This window comes from Arabidopsis thaliana (genome assembly GCF_000001735.4).
Source record: "Arabidopsis thaliana chromosome 1 sequence".
Lineage (NCBI taxonomy): Eukaryota > Viridiplantae > Streptophyta > Magnoliopsida > Brassicales > Brassicaceae > Arabidopsis > Arabidopsis thaliana.
In genome coordinates, this window is record NC_003070.9 from 16,122,133 (window position 1) to 16,138,461 (window position 16,329).

Here is a 16,329-nt window from a genome sequence, read left to right on the forward strand (position 1 = left end):
AGCAGTAAGAAGCAACAATAAGTTCTGAATACAAAAGATCAGACTTGTAATTTATCAATAGCCTGAATGTTGCTGCACAGTCTGTCACACTCCTTGTTAAAAGGACTCGCTAACACTCTGAGATATGACGGTGTGAAGACTACTCTTGGAGAATCAACATTCTCTTTTGTGTTGTGTCAGCAGATTATGTTCTGAATTTTTTGAATCAAGTTACAATGAGCTTAGTATTGTACAATCACCTTTGGGGCAGTTCTGGACCTCAGTATGAGGGAGAGATGGTTATCACTTTGCTGATACTAATGGGGACTTGTTCTATGTGATTCAAGATGGCTTCAGAAAAAATGAGTTGAGCTTCAGAGGTATTTAAATTTGATTTTTAATCGATTTCGGTTTTATGTTAAGTGGTGTCAATTTCGGCTTGATGTGTTTTTATCTGATTTTAACCGGACCAAAAACCGGTTAGCACTTATGTTGTGTTTTGAGTTGATTGGTTTGCATAAAACAAAATCGAAGGCAAAAATTGAAGGGGAAATCAAAAAGGTTACCACCAAAACCCTAAATCTCTAAACAATGGCGAGAACCCGCGGCGGCTCCCGGCGTCCGACAAGAGCTCCGGCTGAAACTCGAACCGTGGCGAGAACACGCAGCGAAGCCCGGCGCGCTGCTCCGACTGGACCTCCGGCTACAACTCCAATCGTGGGGAGAACACGCAGCGATGCCCGGCGTATGCGAAAGATGTTTAATCCAGAGTATGTGTTTGGCACATCTTTACTTGTAGATTTGAGATATCTCTCTACCTTGCTGACGACAATAACGACACATATGGAAGGTATGGTGTCTTGGTCTTGTGCTCAGTGTCTGGTTTAATTGGTAGAGAGTGTCTAGATAGAGTTTTTGATCAATTGTGTCATGCAAGCAGGGGGAGATTATGGACTGGTCCCTGAGAACTCTAATTCATTTGTAAGCTCTCTAGATGTTGATAAGCTCTCTAGATGTTGATAACGAAGAAGGCTTTGAAGTGAGAACTCTAATTCATTTGTAAGCTCTCTAGATGTTGATAAGCTCTCTAGATGTTGATAACGAAGAAGGCTTTAAAGATACTCAATCTTCTTAGTGTGTTTAGATCTAGTTGTGGGGGAGTTTAGGATTAAGGGGGAGTTTTTAAGCTGTGTTTGTTAATCATGTCCTTTTGGTTTAGTAGGTTTTTGTTTCTAAGTACTGGATAATGTGTTTTGAATCTTAAAAACTTATTTATGCAATCTATGATGAGACCCTCTATTGGTTATTTCTGGTGCTTATTATCTCTATGACTTGATGTGTGCTTGTGAGTTTTCTTTGAGGGGTTTCTTGCAGGATTGCTTGAATTGACAAATTGTATCAAAAAGGGGGAGATTGTTAGTGCACCCTCTGTCAGGACAAACCAGAAGGAGTGCTGTTTGCTGGAACAAGCTGGAAGCTGTTTCAGAAGACTAAAGTGAAGATCAAGTAATTGATGCTGACGTGGATATGCCGCCAAATAAACGAATGACGTGGAGATCACAACAGGATGAGTTCAGTTTGGAGAGGAGATATTTACGCGAAGATTTGGAGTGATCCAAGATCTCGAAGGCTAACCTAGAAGACCAAAGACCTCGATGGTATAAATAGAGGTGCTAAGGTTCTTGTTAGACTTTGCCGTGATTGTGAGTGAAAAAGCTAGTGCAACGCTTTTCATTGTTAGAGACTAAGGTTTAGTCTGATTGGAATTCTAGAGAGATGAAAGAGTGTGTTCTTGTGATCTGCTCTTGTGTGTTTAGGGAAATCTCAAATGACAAGCTAAAGTAGTTTAGATCTTGTGTAAAACCAATTAAGGTAGTTGTAAACTTCTTAATCAGATTTCTAATAAAGTGATACTCAGTGGTTCTGAGTTTGGGGAATACGATTCTTGGTTCATCCGGAATTTCAAGTAGAAATTAAGGGCTACGGTTGTTAGTCTTTCTCATCTCATCATCTTCTCTTTTTTCAAGACAAAGTGGGTTTTGTTCTTGGGTTATCTAGCTTTTTCGAGTTACTGTGGGGTGCTATTTTTTGGGTACGTTTCGTAGGGTTTTGGGGTGTACTTGGAAGCGGGCAAGAGATGTCTCAAATTGTTTTGGCGGGGCAGAGCTCAAGTGCAGTCATTGTGAAACCTCTAAAGCTTAAGATCAAAGTTCCACGCTTTGATAATTCGGCGTTAATTCAGGGGTACTCTAAGACTTTAATCAGGAGGTGCATGAATCATATGATGCAGGACATGAAGTCTGTTTTGTTCATGGTGCCAAGGATCTGGAAACTAGAGGATAGAGTAGACGAGGCAGGTATCGGTTTAGGTCGATTCCAGTTTGATTTTGACCATGAGAAGGATATTCAGGAGATCATGAAGATGGAACATTTCCACTTTGATCATTGGATGTTTTCTTTTGTCTGATGGGCGCCGATGGTGGATCCAAGATATCCGTTTTACATCACTTTTTGGGTTCGTGTTATCGGGGTTCCTTTACGGAATCGGACGGTTGCGATTTTAAGCGTTATAAAACATTTTGAACGACTGGTTTAGCGGTTAAAAATTAGTGCGTTTGCGGAAGCTTAATGACTGGTTAACGGATTTACGTTTTGGGTAGGAAAATTAAGGGTTTATGTTTTTGGCGGAAATTACGGATTTACGTTTTTGGCGGAAAATTACGGATTTACGTTTTTGGCGGGAAAATTACGGGTTTACTTTTTTGGTGAAAATTTACGGGTTTACGTTTTTGGCGAAAAAATTAAGAGTTTATATTTTTTGTCGGGAAAATTACGAGTTTATGATAATGTTATCATGATGATAGCTATCAGGACTTTGGTATGTTGATCTGATGATGATGGTGGTGGTATTATGATATTATGAGAGGGTAATGATGATGATGATGATATGTGTTGATAATGAGTAAATTGATGGGTTGATAAAGTTATTTGGAAAAAGATTTATTATATTCAATCGGTTTAGAAATTTTGTTTTGCGGGTTTCGCCCTAGTTATACATTAAAGATTGTTTTGCGTGTTATGTCGAAAAACAAGTTTTTGAATCTATAACAAACAAGACAGTGATAAAACGTTTCCAAAATATGAGTGAGCGTAAGATACATCCTTAAGAATTGTGTTGAATTTTTTTTCGTTGTTGTTTTATAGTGACCTAAAACTTTATTTCGATGTTATGTATTGCTATATTTTTTATTTGGTTGTAAAATTTTGAAGATACTTATTTAAAACCCATCAAACAATTTTTCTATATTTGTCATTGGACAAATAAGTTTTTCTAAATATTTTAGTTTCAAAAACAAACTAATATGATATTTAGACCCAAATCAGGTTTTCCAAGATATTTTACTCTTCAGAACGAATCGATCTTTAAACTATCTCCAATAGTTATCTCTATAATTTGTATAAGATAAAGTTATCTTAATGTTATTTCGGATATTTTAGTTTTCTTTAGACATATGCCGGATCGGATCATGTATAATAATGTCATTATCTCCATAACCGGATTAGATGACCAAATTGATCCATTTTCATTTCTCCCAATATTTATTACATTTTTTTTTTTTTGATGTAATATTTGTAATAAATATTTAAATAAATAATTACCACTGAATCGAAGAAGCTTTGCTTAGATATCATCGAACTTGCTCCAACTGCTCTATCTCAGGATCTCTCTCAGACACAGTTTCTTCCATCCATGGCGTCTCTTTCTTCTACCTCTCTCTCTCTCCCCAAGAATTCTCACCAACTCCATCCTTCATCTGGTAATAACTTCTTCAATCTCTCCAATCTTCGTGCTTTATAGATTTTCAATATCCTCCATTTTCGAGCTCATGAGATTCGTACAGTCATGTTACGATTTCTAATTTAGCATCTCACAAAACCCAATTTAATTGTGTATTGGACGATCTTGATTCCTTTATGTTGTTGGGTCCTTTCTTTTTACTTGTGCTGATTTGTCAAAACAATGCAAAATTAGAGCTTGAAGCTGTTTTGTTAGAAAACTGTTCAACTTGTTATGTATAAGTCACTGATTGTTGTTTGTTCTTGTTACCTTCTAGGTTTTTCTCTGAATCCAAATGCTCGTTGTGTCAGTGTTTCATTTGGACTGAATCACTCCAACAAACTTCATATTTCTGCTCCTAGAACCAAAAGGATCCTAACCATTCAATCTGCATACAGGTATATAACTTTATCTTATACAAATTATTGTTTGAGATGTCGAAAACTGTGGTTCTTGTTACTCCTTAATGTTTTGTGAGCATCGTAACATTTTTTAGTATACTTTAGTTTTCTATTGGCAACTTATGTTTACAGAGACAGTTTGCAATGTCTAATAGCATCAAAACTTGCAGAGATGATGATGGTTCAGGCAGCACAGGCCTATTCGTCGGAGGGTTTATTTTGGGCGGACTTATAGTCGGTGCCCTCGGATGTGTATATGCACCACAGGTAGTAATCTGTTACATGGTTTAGTTTGATCACTCTTAGAGCTTGTATTCGTTTCAATCAAGAAGTTCTTGAGTGGACTCGAGGAGCTCTGTAACCTTCTCTGTTTCACTTTGACTCATCAATGTGTGATGTTACTTTTGTGAATTGTATCAGATCAGCAAGGCTATAGCTGGAGCAGACCGAAAGGATCTCATGAGGAAGTTGCCTAAATTCATATATGACGAGGAAAAAGCTTTGGAGGTAAGTTATTGCTAAGCCTCTTGATTCATATTTTATCTCACTTTTTGTTGAATTTACTTATGAACAATGTTGTCTACTGTTAATGCAGAAAACACGTAAGGTACTAGCTGAGAAAATTGCTCAGCTTAACTCTGCTATCGACGATGTCTCCTCTCAGCTCAAATCAGAAGATACTCCGAATGGTGCAGCTCTAAGCACCGATGAAATCGAGGCTACAGCCTGAAATCATCTGTTTTTAGGATTTGAAATTGAATCATGGGAGATTACTTACTATGATCCCAATAATTGTTTTCCTTTCTGTGTAATGTTGTACAACTTTTCGTCTACTATCTTCAAATGACTGCTTTCTTCCTTCTTCTTTTTTTCTCGAAATCGCGGTGTTGAAGGATATATCACAGTTATATGCGAAACCAGACGTTATGAAGACTATATAATATCCTGATGAAAACTATATGACATGAAAAGAAGGATTAAAAAAATGAGTCTCTTGAGAAACTTGTGATCACTGGCTCACAGAATCTTATCCCCATATGTATCTTACCTACATAATAGCCACATATTACTTTGCTTCACTTTGAACCATTGGTTGGTTTTGATCAAAACCAAAGGATGTGTGTATGTATGTATATATTCTAACGCTCAAAACTGATCACTAGCATTCCTAGATTTTTCCTTCTTGTGATCACTTGCAGCTATGGCCACACATGCAGCTCTCGCCGTCTCAAGAATCCCGGTCACACAGCGACTGCAGTCTAAGAGTGCCATTCACTCTTTCCCTGCTCAATGCTCCTCCAAGGTATGAACTCCATCTGACTACTACATACCCTCTGTTTATGTGTGTGGTACAGTTTGTTTTATTGGTTTCTCTTGTTACTTACTTGCACAGAGGCTAGAAGTCGCTGAATTCTCCGGTCTGCGTATGAGTAGTATCGGTGGGGAAGCATCTTTCTTCGATGCTGTAGCTGCACAAATCATCCCTAAGGTAACTTATTTATTGATTGAATCAGTAACTGTATTGTTATCATGATTTGTGAATATGTGATGAGTTTGTGAAATATTAGGCTGTGACAACATCAACTCCTGTTAGAGGAGAGACAGTGGCGAAACTGAAAGTTGCGATTAACGGTTTTGGAAGGATTGGTAGGAACTTTCTTAGGTGTTGGCATGGTCGTAAAGACTCTCCTCTCGAAGTTGTTGTACTTAACGACAGTGGTGGTGTCAAGAATGTAAGTATGTAATAAACTTTGTGAACTCTTCTTGTGGAACACATTTTTGACATTTGATGAAATTTGCAGGCATCCCACTTGCTTAAGTATGACTCCATGCTTGGAACCTTCAAGGCTGAAGTGAAAATTGTGGACAATGAAACTATTAGTGTTGATGGTAAGCTCATCAAAGTTGTCTCCAACAGAGACCCTCTTAAGCTTCCATGGGCTGAGCTCGGCATTGACATTGTTATCGAGGTGAAATTTCTACCGAAAACTGCTTATTATGATGGCAAATCGCGCTACGGAACTTAGTTAATCGAAAACTGTATATGGTTATGATCATCAGGGAACAGGAGTGTTTGTTGATGGGCCAGGAGCAGGGAAGCATATCCAAGCCGGAGCCTCGAAAGTTATCATCACTGCACCAGCCAAAGGTGCTGATATCCCTACCTATGTTATGGGAGTCAATGAGCAAGACTATGGTCACGATGTCGCTAACATTATTAGGTCCGTTTAAAGTTAAACCTTTGATCTCATTAAAGCATGAACGAGTTTGAGTATTCATGCTTCAGTTTTGGTCTTTCTTTGCAGCAATGCATCTTGCACCACCAACTGTTTGGCACCTTTTGCTAAAGTCTTGGATGAAGAATTTGGTACATTTTATTTTCTCTGCTTCACTACATGTTTCAAAATGTTTTTTTTATAGCTCATACATGAACTGAATCACAGGAATTGTCAAGGGGACAATGACAACCACACACTCCTACACCGGAGACCAAGTAAGATTCCATCTTTTTGTCTATCTATCCATGTAGAAACCTAACGGAAGAGCTTGCTTGTATTGTCAAAAAAATAAATATGTTTGAAATGAATTGTTTCAGAGGCTTCTAGATGCATCACACAGGGACCTAAGGCGTGCAAGAGCCGCAGCACTGAACATAGTGCCTACCAGCACAGGAGCAGCCAAGGCGGTGTCATTAGTGTTGCCGCAGCTGAAGGGTAAACTTAACGGCATTGCACTCCGTGTGCCAACACCAAACGTCTCAGTGGTTGACCTTGTTATAAACGTTGAGAAGAAAGGTTTGACAGCAGAGGATGTGAACGAGGCCTTTAGAAAAGCCGCTAATGGACCGATGAAAGGCATTTTAGACGTTTGCGATGCGCCTCTTGTCTCTGTTGACTTCAGGTGCTCTGATGTCTCTACCACCATTGACTCGTCCCTCACTATGGTTATGGGTGATGATATGGTCAAGGTGGTTGCTTGGTATGATAACGAGTGGGGTTACAGGTGAGAGAGATATAACACATTACATGATATCATTTTATGTTTTAACCTATGATTGTTTGTTTATGTTTTGTGTTTGCGTTTGCGTGTTCGTGTTTTAGCCAAAGAGTGGTGGATTTGGCTCACCTAGTGGCTAGCAAGTGGCCGGGAGCGGAAGCTGTTGGAAGTGGAGATCCTTTGGAGGATTTCTGCAAGACAAACCCGGCTGATGAGGAATGCAAAGTCTATGACTGAACAACTTTGATCATTTCTTTCTTTATTTTTCACCAAAACAATACTTTGTATCATGAGTTACTTATTCGAAATCGTACTATGCATACTTGTTTTTCTCATAAGATTTTCTTGTCTGATGAACAACTATATGTTAAGACTGAGAGAATTGTATTTGAGAAATAACCATTTTATGCTACATGTTAAAACGGAATTTATTTGAGCAATGTATGACAAAAGAAATTGTTTGATTTGGTTTACAAATAAAGATGCATGAGTGTGCAACAAAATAATGAAACATTCAATCTAGAGAAAAGAGATTTGATATTTTCAACTTGATTTCTTTATTGTATGATGGTTGGAATTGATCTTTTTGAATTTCATAATACATATGTAATTTTTTTATATTAAAAATGAAAAATAAAGAAAGAATAAATTAAAATCAATGTAAGGTATTATACCATATAGTTTTTAAATATTAAAAATTTAGAACCAAACTCTTATGACGATTTCTCAATTGAATTTTTAACTTATGCAATAACAACAACAACAAAAAACAACAAAAAAAATGGTAGCAGGCTGATTTTTGAATTGAGTCTACAAAACTTTTAATGATGTAGGTGAAAAATGAGAAAATTGTACAAAATTTGTTAATTCAATCATTTTCATTGCAGCTCTTCAACCAACTCAGCCTTTTTTTCTCAAGCTTGTTTCTTTATTAGACTCGAGTTCCATCTTTTGTTCAGCTAGAAATAGCTTCTCTGGTTATTGAACCTATCAGAGCAAGGAATAGTCGTACACATTCTGGAAGTGAATCAATCAATCATTATAGTGGTGATTTTTTAATCAATGCTTTGGGCAAACTGTGCAAAAAAATAACAAATATAAAGAAAAAACTTTGGTGTATGCCGATATATTAAATAACAGATAAGTACTCCGTCTCTAACGAAGAAAAATATGTTCATACGATAGCGGCCTTGGCCAAACTAAATATAACTAGTATCCTAACTAATATGAGTTGTCTCCTATTAGAACTAAATTTATAGTTGTATTCTATTACTGTTTATACAGAGTATAATAACACTCTAATATTTAAAATAGTAAATCATATTATCCTAAATTTACGTATATAAGTAATTTACAATTAACATAACACAAAACATCAATAAAAATAGATAATAAGGACATAAAATAAATTGAATCTAAAAAAACTAATATTAATTTATGTTGATGTCAAATCCTTTAGGCTGTAAATGCTTTGGTTTATCTTAATATATTCGAATTTCTATATAGATTCTAAAGTATATACTAACTCCAAAGTATTTTACATAAAATAAGTTTATTTATATATGTTATTTTGAGATAGTGTTATCTAAAATTCAGAGGATTACATAATAAAGATGCAATAATCATCAAAAACTATAAACACCGTAACTGTAAAAGTTGAATCATACTGAACCTAACTGGAAAATGATGTAATTCAACTCACACTGTTCACATAGTGCATTTTCCTACTTATAGAAAGTGTTAGTGTCTTTTCCAACCTCAAATCATCAAACATTCAAAATTACTACACAGATTGTGTGTTTTAATTTGAAACTAAAATTGACTTCAACAATTTTATGTCAATCATTAAAATCAATGACTCAGATAACACAATGGCAAGGAGAACAACATGGTAGAAATTCGTTTAAACAAAACTACATCCATCGTTTTTTGTTTTGCTTTTGTAACCATGTAAAATATAACAACGAAGTTAATAAGTAAAATCACAATTCTTGTATGTAAAATTGACAAAATGATGACGCAAAAATAAAAGTAAAAATGACAAACTTTCAAATCCCAAATATAACAATTTCACTTATGTACACATATAATATTTATCGTATGTGAATATTTTTCATAAGAAAAAATTATAATTATTTATTTAATTGATGAGGCGGTAGCAAAGACAACAACGTAGCGGTAATTCGTTTAAACAAAACTACATTGTTTTTTGTTTTTGTACCTATGTAACATATAACGACAAGGATTAATTATGAGAAAAGAACAAAAAAATAAGAAAACTTATAAGATCCGGAACTTTCGTATGTACTTACGAAAACCGGCATTTTCCTGTTTTGAAATAAACGGTTCTACCCTTCTATCATTATGTAAAGATAAAGAATAATATATTGTTTCCTTTGTTGGTGATGGCGACGATGGTGAGCTCCGATAACGGCGACGATGGTGAGCTCTGACAACAGCGACGATGGTGAGCACCGATAATGGCGACGATGGTGAGCTCCGACAACGGCGACGATGGTAACCTCCGACAATGTCGATGAGCTCCGTTAATAGTAACGACGATGTGGGCAGCGGTGAATCGTGAGAGTGATGGCTCATCTTCTCCCTCCTCTTATCACTCACTGATTTCTCCGATCTTTGTTTTTATCCAATGATCTCACAACTCTAAAAAAATAGAGGTGAATCGTTATGTAGTGCTAAATAATGCAATTTAAAAATAAATATTTCCAGATTACATCTCAAAACATTTATCACTGTGAGTTTGATTTTTGTGCTTGGGTTCCCATTCAAAAATCTTTAGGGTTTTAGTTTTTGATTGAGTTTCCCTTCCAATAAACAAAATATCGCTAATGGTGTAGAGTGAGGACACAATGAAAAGAATAGCTCCGTTTCGAATACTTAAATTGCATATCTGCTTGAAATCTGAAATTCTTCTTCTTTACTAGTCATCTTCTTCTTTTTCATTTGCAAGATGATTTTATTTCGTTTAATTCTTTGCTTGGGTTTCATAAATATTATCATCCTTAGGATTTATTTATCTTGAATCGATGGGTGTTTGTAATAGAATGGATATTTTAGGGTATAAGATTTCTAATTTTTGTTAAAAGATTTGGATTGAAAAGAAGAAGGACAGGGAAGATGATGATGAAAGAAGAGGGTGAAAATTTTCAAGGTAAAATAGTCAAATCATCATATTAAAAATGCTCTTTTTCAAATCACATACGGAAAAGCCTCAAAATCAAAGTTTTTGTCAAAAAAGTACATGTTTTCACAATAACCCTTAACGACAAAGTTACTAGGTCAAATCACAATTAGTGTATGTAAAAATGACATATTGTTCACGCAAAAAAGAAATGACAGACTGTTAAGTATCAAATATAACAATTTCACTGTACACATATAACATTTATGGTATGTAGAAAAACTTTTATAAGAAAGAAATCTAATCATTTATTTTATTGTTAAAATCTTTATGTGAAAAAAATCTAATCATATATTTAATTGATGACGCTGTGACAAAGTGAACAACGTGGTGGTATTTCGTTTAAACAATGATCTACATCCCTTTTTGGCTCTTGGACCCATGTAACTTATAAAGAAAAAATTACGGGATCAAATCACAATTATTGTATGTAAAAATGACAGACTGTCAAACACCAAATATTATAATTTCATTTATTTACACATAGCATATATGGTACGTAGAAAACCTTTTATAAGAAAAAAATATAATCATTTATTTTATTTTATGTAGAAAATCTTTTATAAGAAAAAAATATAATCAATTTTTGTTTTATGTGCACATAAAACATTTATTGTATGTAGAAAATCTTTTACAAAATATAATTAATTATTGTATGTAAAATGACAGTTGTATAGAAACCAAATCTATATAAGATGCACTAACCTGATGATGAATTGATAATCTATACTCCATTCTTTGGTTGTGAGTAAAAAAAAAAAAGTTAGACTTTGCAAATTCTATATCTTATCACAATGGCAAGTCTATGACTAATTTCTTTATACAATTCTTACCTCTTAGCTCATACTTTCAAATCTAATTGTTTTTTGTTTCTGTTTCGTGTCAGGCAAGTAACTGTGAGAAAATGCTTAGCAAAATTAAGATTCCTCTACCAGATATGCTCGTAAGTTTTTGCCCATCATTTTTAAGTGAAAACAATACCTAAAGTTTCTGCAACATTTGGTATTGTTAGTATTTAAATAATATTTGTGTAACAATAACATTTTGCATCACTTTTTATCCTTTTTGTAATCTTAGAATGCAGTTCTAGATTTGGATTCTTCAGCTGTGATCATTGACCAGATTAAAAATCTAATCAAAATCTGTTGGAGCAAGGAAGAAATGGATCGGTTAAGGGTAATCTTTACAACAATATTTTCGTAATTACGAATATCTCAACTGGTCGTCTGAACTCTAAAGCTAACTCATGTTGTGTTTACAGAATTCTGCTGGTGGTGACAAGGAAGTGCTTGGAAAGTGTGAAGAGGTTTTGCTTCACTTCTTAAAGCCATAAATGTTATTTATTCATCATATGTGCTTTGATCCCTAACTATGCAAATGTTACAGATTTTCGGGGAACTAATGATGGTTCCGCGGATAGAACCAAAATTACGAGTGTTTGCTTTTAAGGTTGAGTATCCTTCCAGGGTGAGTGACTTAAAAATGTGGATGCATACGATAATCGCTGCTACTAAAGAGGTATGCATAGAGACAGACCCGGTTCAGTTAATTATTGGGCTCAGTTTTCAATAGTTTAAAAAAAAAAATGATGTATATAAACAGAATTCAAATTTTTTGAGCCTTTTCTAATTTGTTTTTAATACAAACGGGTCTAAATTCTGAAGAAAAATGTCAAAATTATATTAGACCCTCTTTAACTGGAGCAGTTGAACAGCCCAATAACTGGACCTGAGGGTGACATTTTTCTGTGCATGGTAATATATATAGCTATGTCCATCTTGGTAATTAAGTAATCGTATTTCATGTACTAGATAACGGGATCTGTGAAGTTGTTTCGGATTATGCAAACAAGTTTAACAATGCAAGTTCTAAGAGGTATCATGTATTGTTGTATTGATTTCCAATTTTTCATAACTTTTAATATTTTGTAGCATCTATTTGTTGATGTAGTAAGTGGGCCTTGTGTTGTGTGTTGCAGGTTCTAATGTGGAGTGTGGACTGGATAGTCTTGTTAAGTTATGTGATAATGTGTATTTGATGCATGACTTTTGCAAGGTAACAAATACTCTTGTGTAACATATGGTTAATGCGGTAATTTGCGTAAGTTGCTTAACGTCTTAACTATCTTCTTACGGGTTTAGCTTGTTGGTGAAAAAATGCCGAAGCTGCTGGATTTTGGTAATGACCTTGTTCACTTAGAAGCTGCATCGAGGGTATGCTTTTTGTTGTGATATAACTCATGGTTGCTTCTTTTGCTCTAGTTCCCAACTCTCCTTTACTTGTGCTGAAAATTACAGATTGAATTGGAAACCATTACTAATAAGATGCAAGAGTTATTCGACATCGAGGAAGAGGTGAATGATGAGTTCCTAGCTTCAGAAAATGATGGTGCTAATTTTGTGGGCTACCGAAACGTAAGCCACATGAATAAAGAGTTAAGAAAAGGTCTTTGTAGCATCTTCTAATCCGATCTTCATGTTTTTAGGTGGTGCATGATTTTCTTTGTACGATTGACGGCGACAAGCAGTTGCTAAATATCTTATACGCAGAAGTGGTAACCTATATAACTCTCGGTTAGACCTTGAAGGACATGTATATCATGCTCAAAACCTATATTTACTTTGTAACTCACAGGGAGGACTTGTAAATTCCTACATAGCTGAGTATCCAAGTGGTGTTCGCTTCAAGGAAGGTACCATCACATCTACTGTCTATTGTACTCATGTCTACATTTCGCGGTTCTCATTTCTACTCTGGCTATTCTCCCTATCTGCAGCGACCAACATCCTGACCCGTTTCGTGGAAACGTTCTACAAGTCTCGCGAGGAGATTGAAAGACAAGCCGAGGCTGAGAAGGAGATACTGGAGAAAAGAAAAATGAACATCAAACAAAATGGGAACCTCTAAAGAACCGTAGCTAGTTTCATCGACAACTTCTATGCTGCTTAGATGGAACTGCAAACTATCTATCATCTCTTCTCTAGTGCTTATGTACTAGAAAATATTTGAACTTTTTTACAATTCGAAGTTTTACCTTATCTTCATTGTTCTAATAAAACTATCTGTTCGTTTTTTTTTACCTGCCTACGCATCCGTACCAAACATTTTACAAACAAAAATCTCTGTGACAATCCCAAAGATTGGCTCGTCTGAACCCTAAATAATATCTGATGACAAAAAAAAAAAAAAAAAAAACTGTGATAATGTCAAATGAAGCAAACATGTAAAAACTAGCATGAGGAAAAGCTTTATCAATGTTAATCAACCTAATGAATTGTTATCTAGTAATTAGAAGTGATATTACCTGAAGTTATGCCTCAAAATCAACATTTTAAAGGCAGAAGCATTATTAGATAGATATCATCCATAACCATAAGACCCACATTCACTGTTAACTTATCGATATTAGACAGAAAACTTTCAACAGCGAAATACAAAACAAGAGAGAGAAAACTAAAAGACACTCATCTACAACTCAAAATGCGCAAAAGAAGCAGTTAAAAAAGGCGTTGTCACGCCGCAAGGGTTAAGATTTGGTATTTCATCCTAGGCCTCGAACCCTTACATCTCCGACTAACGCCGGTATAAGACGGTTTGCTACTACTCCCGAGCCCGTTTAGAACCAGCTTTTCTGGTTCTGGACGTAGGAGGCAACACTTTGTGTGGGACATATAAGGGAATAGGCAAATGAAGTTTACTCCCAGAAGCCAAAGCAGGGAACCCAACAGCAGGGATTCCAACAAGAGCACAGCAGACTCCTGCTTCGACATCATGGTAGTATTATTGCCATTACCCTTTTGCAAACAGTAACGTAGAGACTGGTTTTCAGCAACGAAGCACTCAAGCATACGTCCTAGTCTCAAGCATTCTCTTTCGAGATACTTACTCTTCTTCTCTAAATCTTGTACATATTCCTTCTTCCTCTCTCTCGATCTAACCGCCGCATCTCTATTTCTTACTCTCCTGAACCACAATCACATCCCAATTATCAAACCTCAGTTTCTTTTCATAGCATAAAAGGCTTTAACAATCTTAAGTTAACCAAAATACACATACCTATGTTTGAACATAATCAGCTCATGAATATTAACACAAGATTAACAATAATTAAAGGCAACCAAAATTTAAACAGTCATTTACTTAAATGATTAGTTCTCAATGTTGTTATCAAAACAATAACACACTTATAGCAATCTAAATGAAACAAAAATCAACATCACTCATAATCAATCAACTCTTCAACGTCACACATACATAAACATAATAACATGAACATATCACAAGATACGCAAGCAAAATTTAAACACTCGTTTCTCAAATCTTCACTGTTACACATACGTATCTCCTAGTTCTCAATGTTGTTCTCAAAGCATAACACACTTTTAACAATCTTAATGAAACCAAAATCAACACAAACATACAAAATCCATCCATAAACCCTAACTTTTCAAACAAGAGTAAAATTAGATATACCTTCTTCGTTTTTTAGCCACAGCATCATCGTCTCCTTCTTCGTCATCATCATCATGAATCTCGCTACCAGAATCATTAGACTTCTTCTCAACAACCAAATCCGAATTCTCCTTCCCGGAATCATCAGCGGCGGCGGGAGAATCGACGGTTAGAACTTTATCAGCCGCCAAATCAACGGAGCCAGAATCGCTAGTTGGATAATCAACGAGTAGATCCGCTATGAAATCTGAAACCGATTGCTGATCCAATTCCACAAAACTCTCCTCTTGATGATTCTCATCGTTCATCAATTGATTCTCGATTTCTCCGATCCATGAATCCGGTGAAGACTGAAGAAAATCCTCCGCCGGAAGAGAATCAATTACGATTGAAGGATCGAAATCGAAGAAGAAATCTTCATCTCCGAGTAAATCTATGCTTCCAAATTCCTCCGCCATGGTCAAAAAAAAAAAAATATACAAAGAAGAAAAAAAAAAGCGAATTTAATTTAAGAAATTGGAAGAGAGATGAGTTATATAGGAACTGTGTTTGAGACTTTTCTAAATTTCTTTGCGACCAAGTAAATGTGTAGAAAAAGAGTCAGCATGACACGTGTTGATTATGGACGCGTTTTTTGAATTTTTAGCCAATGATGTGATGGAGTGTACTGTGTTATAGTGTTTCTGTTAGCAGAGGATTATTGTTTTTATGTGCCGTCACACAACCAATGAGAAGGCTTCAAGCTGGAAGAATAGGATCACAGCCGAACACGTGTACTCAGTGAAGTGTTCGTGTGATTAATAACTCGGTTCTAATTCACTTCTTTTCTCTTGGTTTGATTTTCTTATTTTCGGTACAGTTATGTAAACCAGTTAGCTATAGTCAAAACGATGTACATGTAGTTGAGATGGACAATGAGACCAAGGAGAGCAAGGCTTCTTTGACCATTTCTCAGAAATCAATCAAAATTCTTCAGTCCCTTTTTCTCTTTGTCACCGTCAACATCTTCCACGATTGAATCTTTGTTCTCCGAGAGGACTTTTCTTCCTTCGTGACCATCTTCTAGACTTTGAAAGTTATCAATTTGTTAATTAAAATCATATATTATATTGTCAATTTATGTTACATTCTGGATTATCTTCCTTATTCAATTTTAAATGAGTGATTAATCTTCATTCAATCTCACATGAATGAATTTGTAAAATTTTCAGTTCTCTAGCAGATGAGTGAACTAATTATATATGTGAAAGTTGATCTACTATTTTCATATGAATGTCACGTTATTATTTAATTATTTTCTATGTGTTCATTCAATAATTAATGTAAGATTTACATTTATTATTAATTATTTATCTTTAATTGTATCAATTCTAAATTTATTTTTGTTATTATATGTATTTTAAAGAATAAATATATTTTACTATTTTCTTCATACTCATTTAAGGTTTATTTGCTAATGT

General features: G+C 35.2%; 4 protein-coding genes and 1 long non-coding RNA gene across 5 annotated transcripts; 4 read left to right on the forward strand and 1 right to left on the reverse strand.

Annotated features, from left to right (window-relative positions):
* Window positions 1-3,610: 3,610 nt before the first annotated feature.
* On the forward strand, window positions 3,611-5,166 carry AT1G42960 (inner membrane localized protein). Its single transcript, NM_103455.6, has 5 exons — window positions 3,611-3,797; window positions 4,095-4,215; window positions 4,389-4,485; window positions 4,639-4,725; window positions 4,814-5,166. Exons 1-5 carry the CDS (start codon window positions 3,731-3,733, stop codon window positions 4,946-4,948), a joined length of 507 nt encoding a protein of 168 aa, NP_564482.1. The 5' UTR covers window positions 3,611-3,730; the 3' UTR covers window positions 4,949-5,166.
* Window positions 5,167-5,220: 54 nt separating this feature from the next.
* GAPB (glyceraldehyde-3-phosphate dehydrogenase B subunit) lies at window positions 5,221-7,763 on the forward strand. The gene is made up of 9 exons (NM_103456.4): window positions 5,221-5,521; window positions 5,612-5,707; window positions 5,787-5,951; window positions 6,021-6,188; window positions 6,280-6,440; window positions 6,525-6,586; window positions 6,663-6,712; window positions 6,815-7,221; window positions 7,320-7,763. Exons 1-9 carry the CDS (start codon window positions 5,420-5,422, stop codon window positions 7,450-7,452), a joined length of 1,344 nt encoding a protein of 447 aa, NP_174996.1. The 5' UTR covers window positions 5,221-5,419; the 3' UTR covers window positions 7,453-7,763.
* Window positions 7,764-9,554: 1,791 nt separating this feature from the next.
* AT1G07143 lies at window positions 9,555-10,186 on the forward strand. The gene has a single exon (NR_139200.1). It is a non-coding gene; the product is annotated as an other RNA (long non-coding RNA).
* Window positions 10,187-11,153: 967 nt separating this feature from the next.
* AT1G42980 (Actin-binding FH2 (formin homology 2) family protein) lies at window positions 11,154-13,455 on the forward strand. Its single transcript, NM_103457.3, has 12 exons — window positions 11,154-11,214; window positions 11,304-11,360; window positions 11,495-11,593; window positions 11,679-11,723; window positions 11,804-11,935; window positions 12,229-12,292; window positions 12,396-12,472; window positions 12,583-12,630; window positions 12,715-12,831; window positions 12,903-12,971; window positions 13,052-13,109; window positions 13,194-13,455. Exons 1-12 carry the CDS (start codon window positions 11,212-11,214, stop codon window positions 13,322-13,324), a joined length of 900 nt encoding a protein of 299 aa, NP_174997.2. The 5' UTR covers window positions 11,154-11,211; the 3' UTR covers window positions 13,325-13,455.
* Window positions 13,456-13,590: 135 nt separating this feature from the next.
* On the reverse strand, window positions 13,591-15,331 carry BZIP60 (basic region/leucine zipper motif 60). Its single transcript, NM_103458.3, has 2 exons — window positions 14,891-15,331; window positions 13,591-14,380 (listed from the first exon to the last, which is right to left on the reverse strand). Exons 1-2 carry the CDS (start codon window positions 15,325-15,327, stop codon window positions 13,930-13,932), a joined length of 888 nt encoding a protein of 295 aa, NP_174998.1. The 5' UTR covers window positions 15,328-15,331; the 3' UTR covers window positions 13,591-13,929.
* Between the last annotated feature and the right edge of the window lie 998 nt (window positions 15,332-16,329).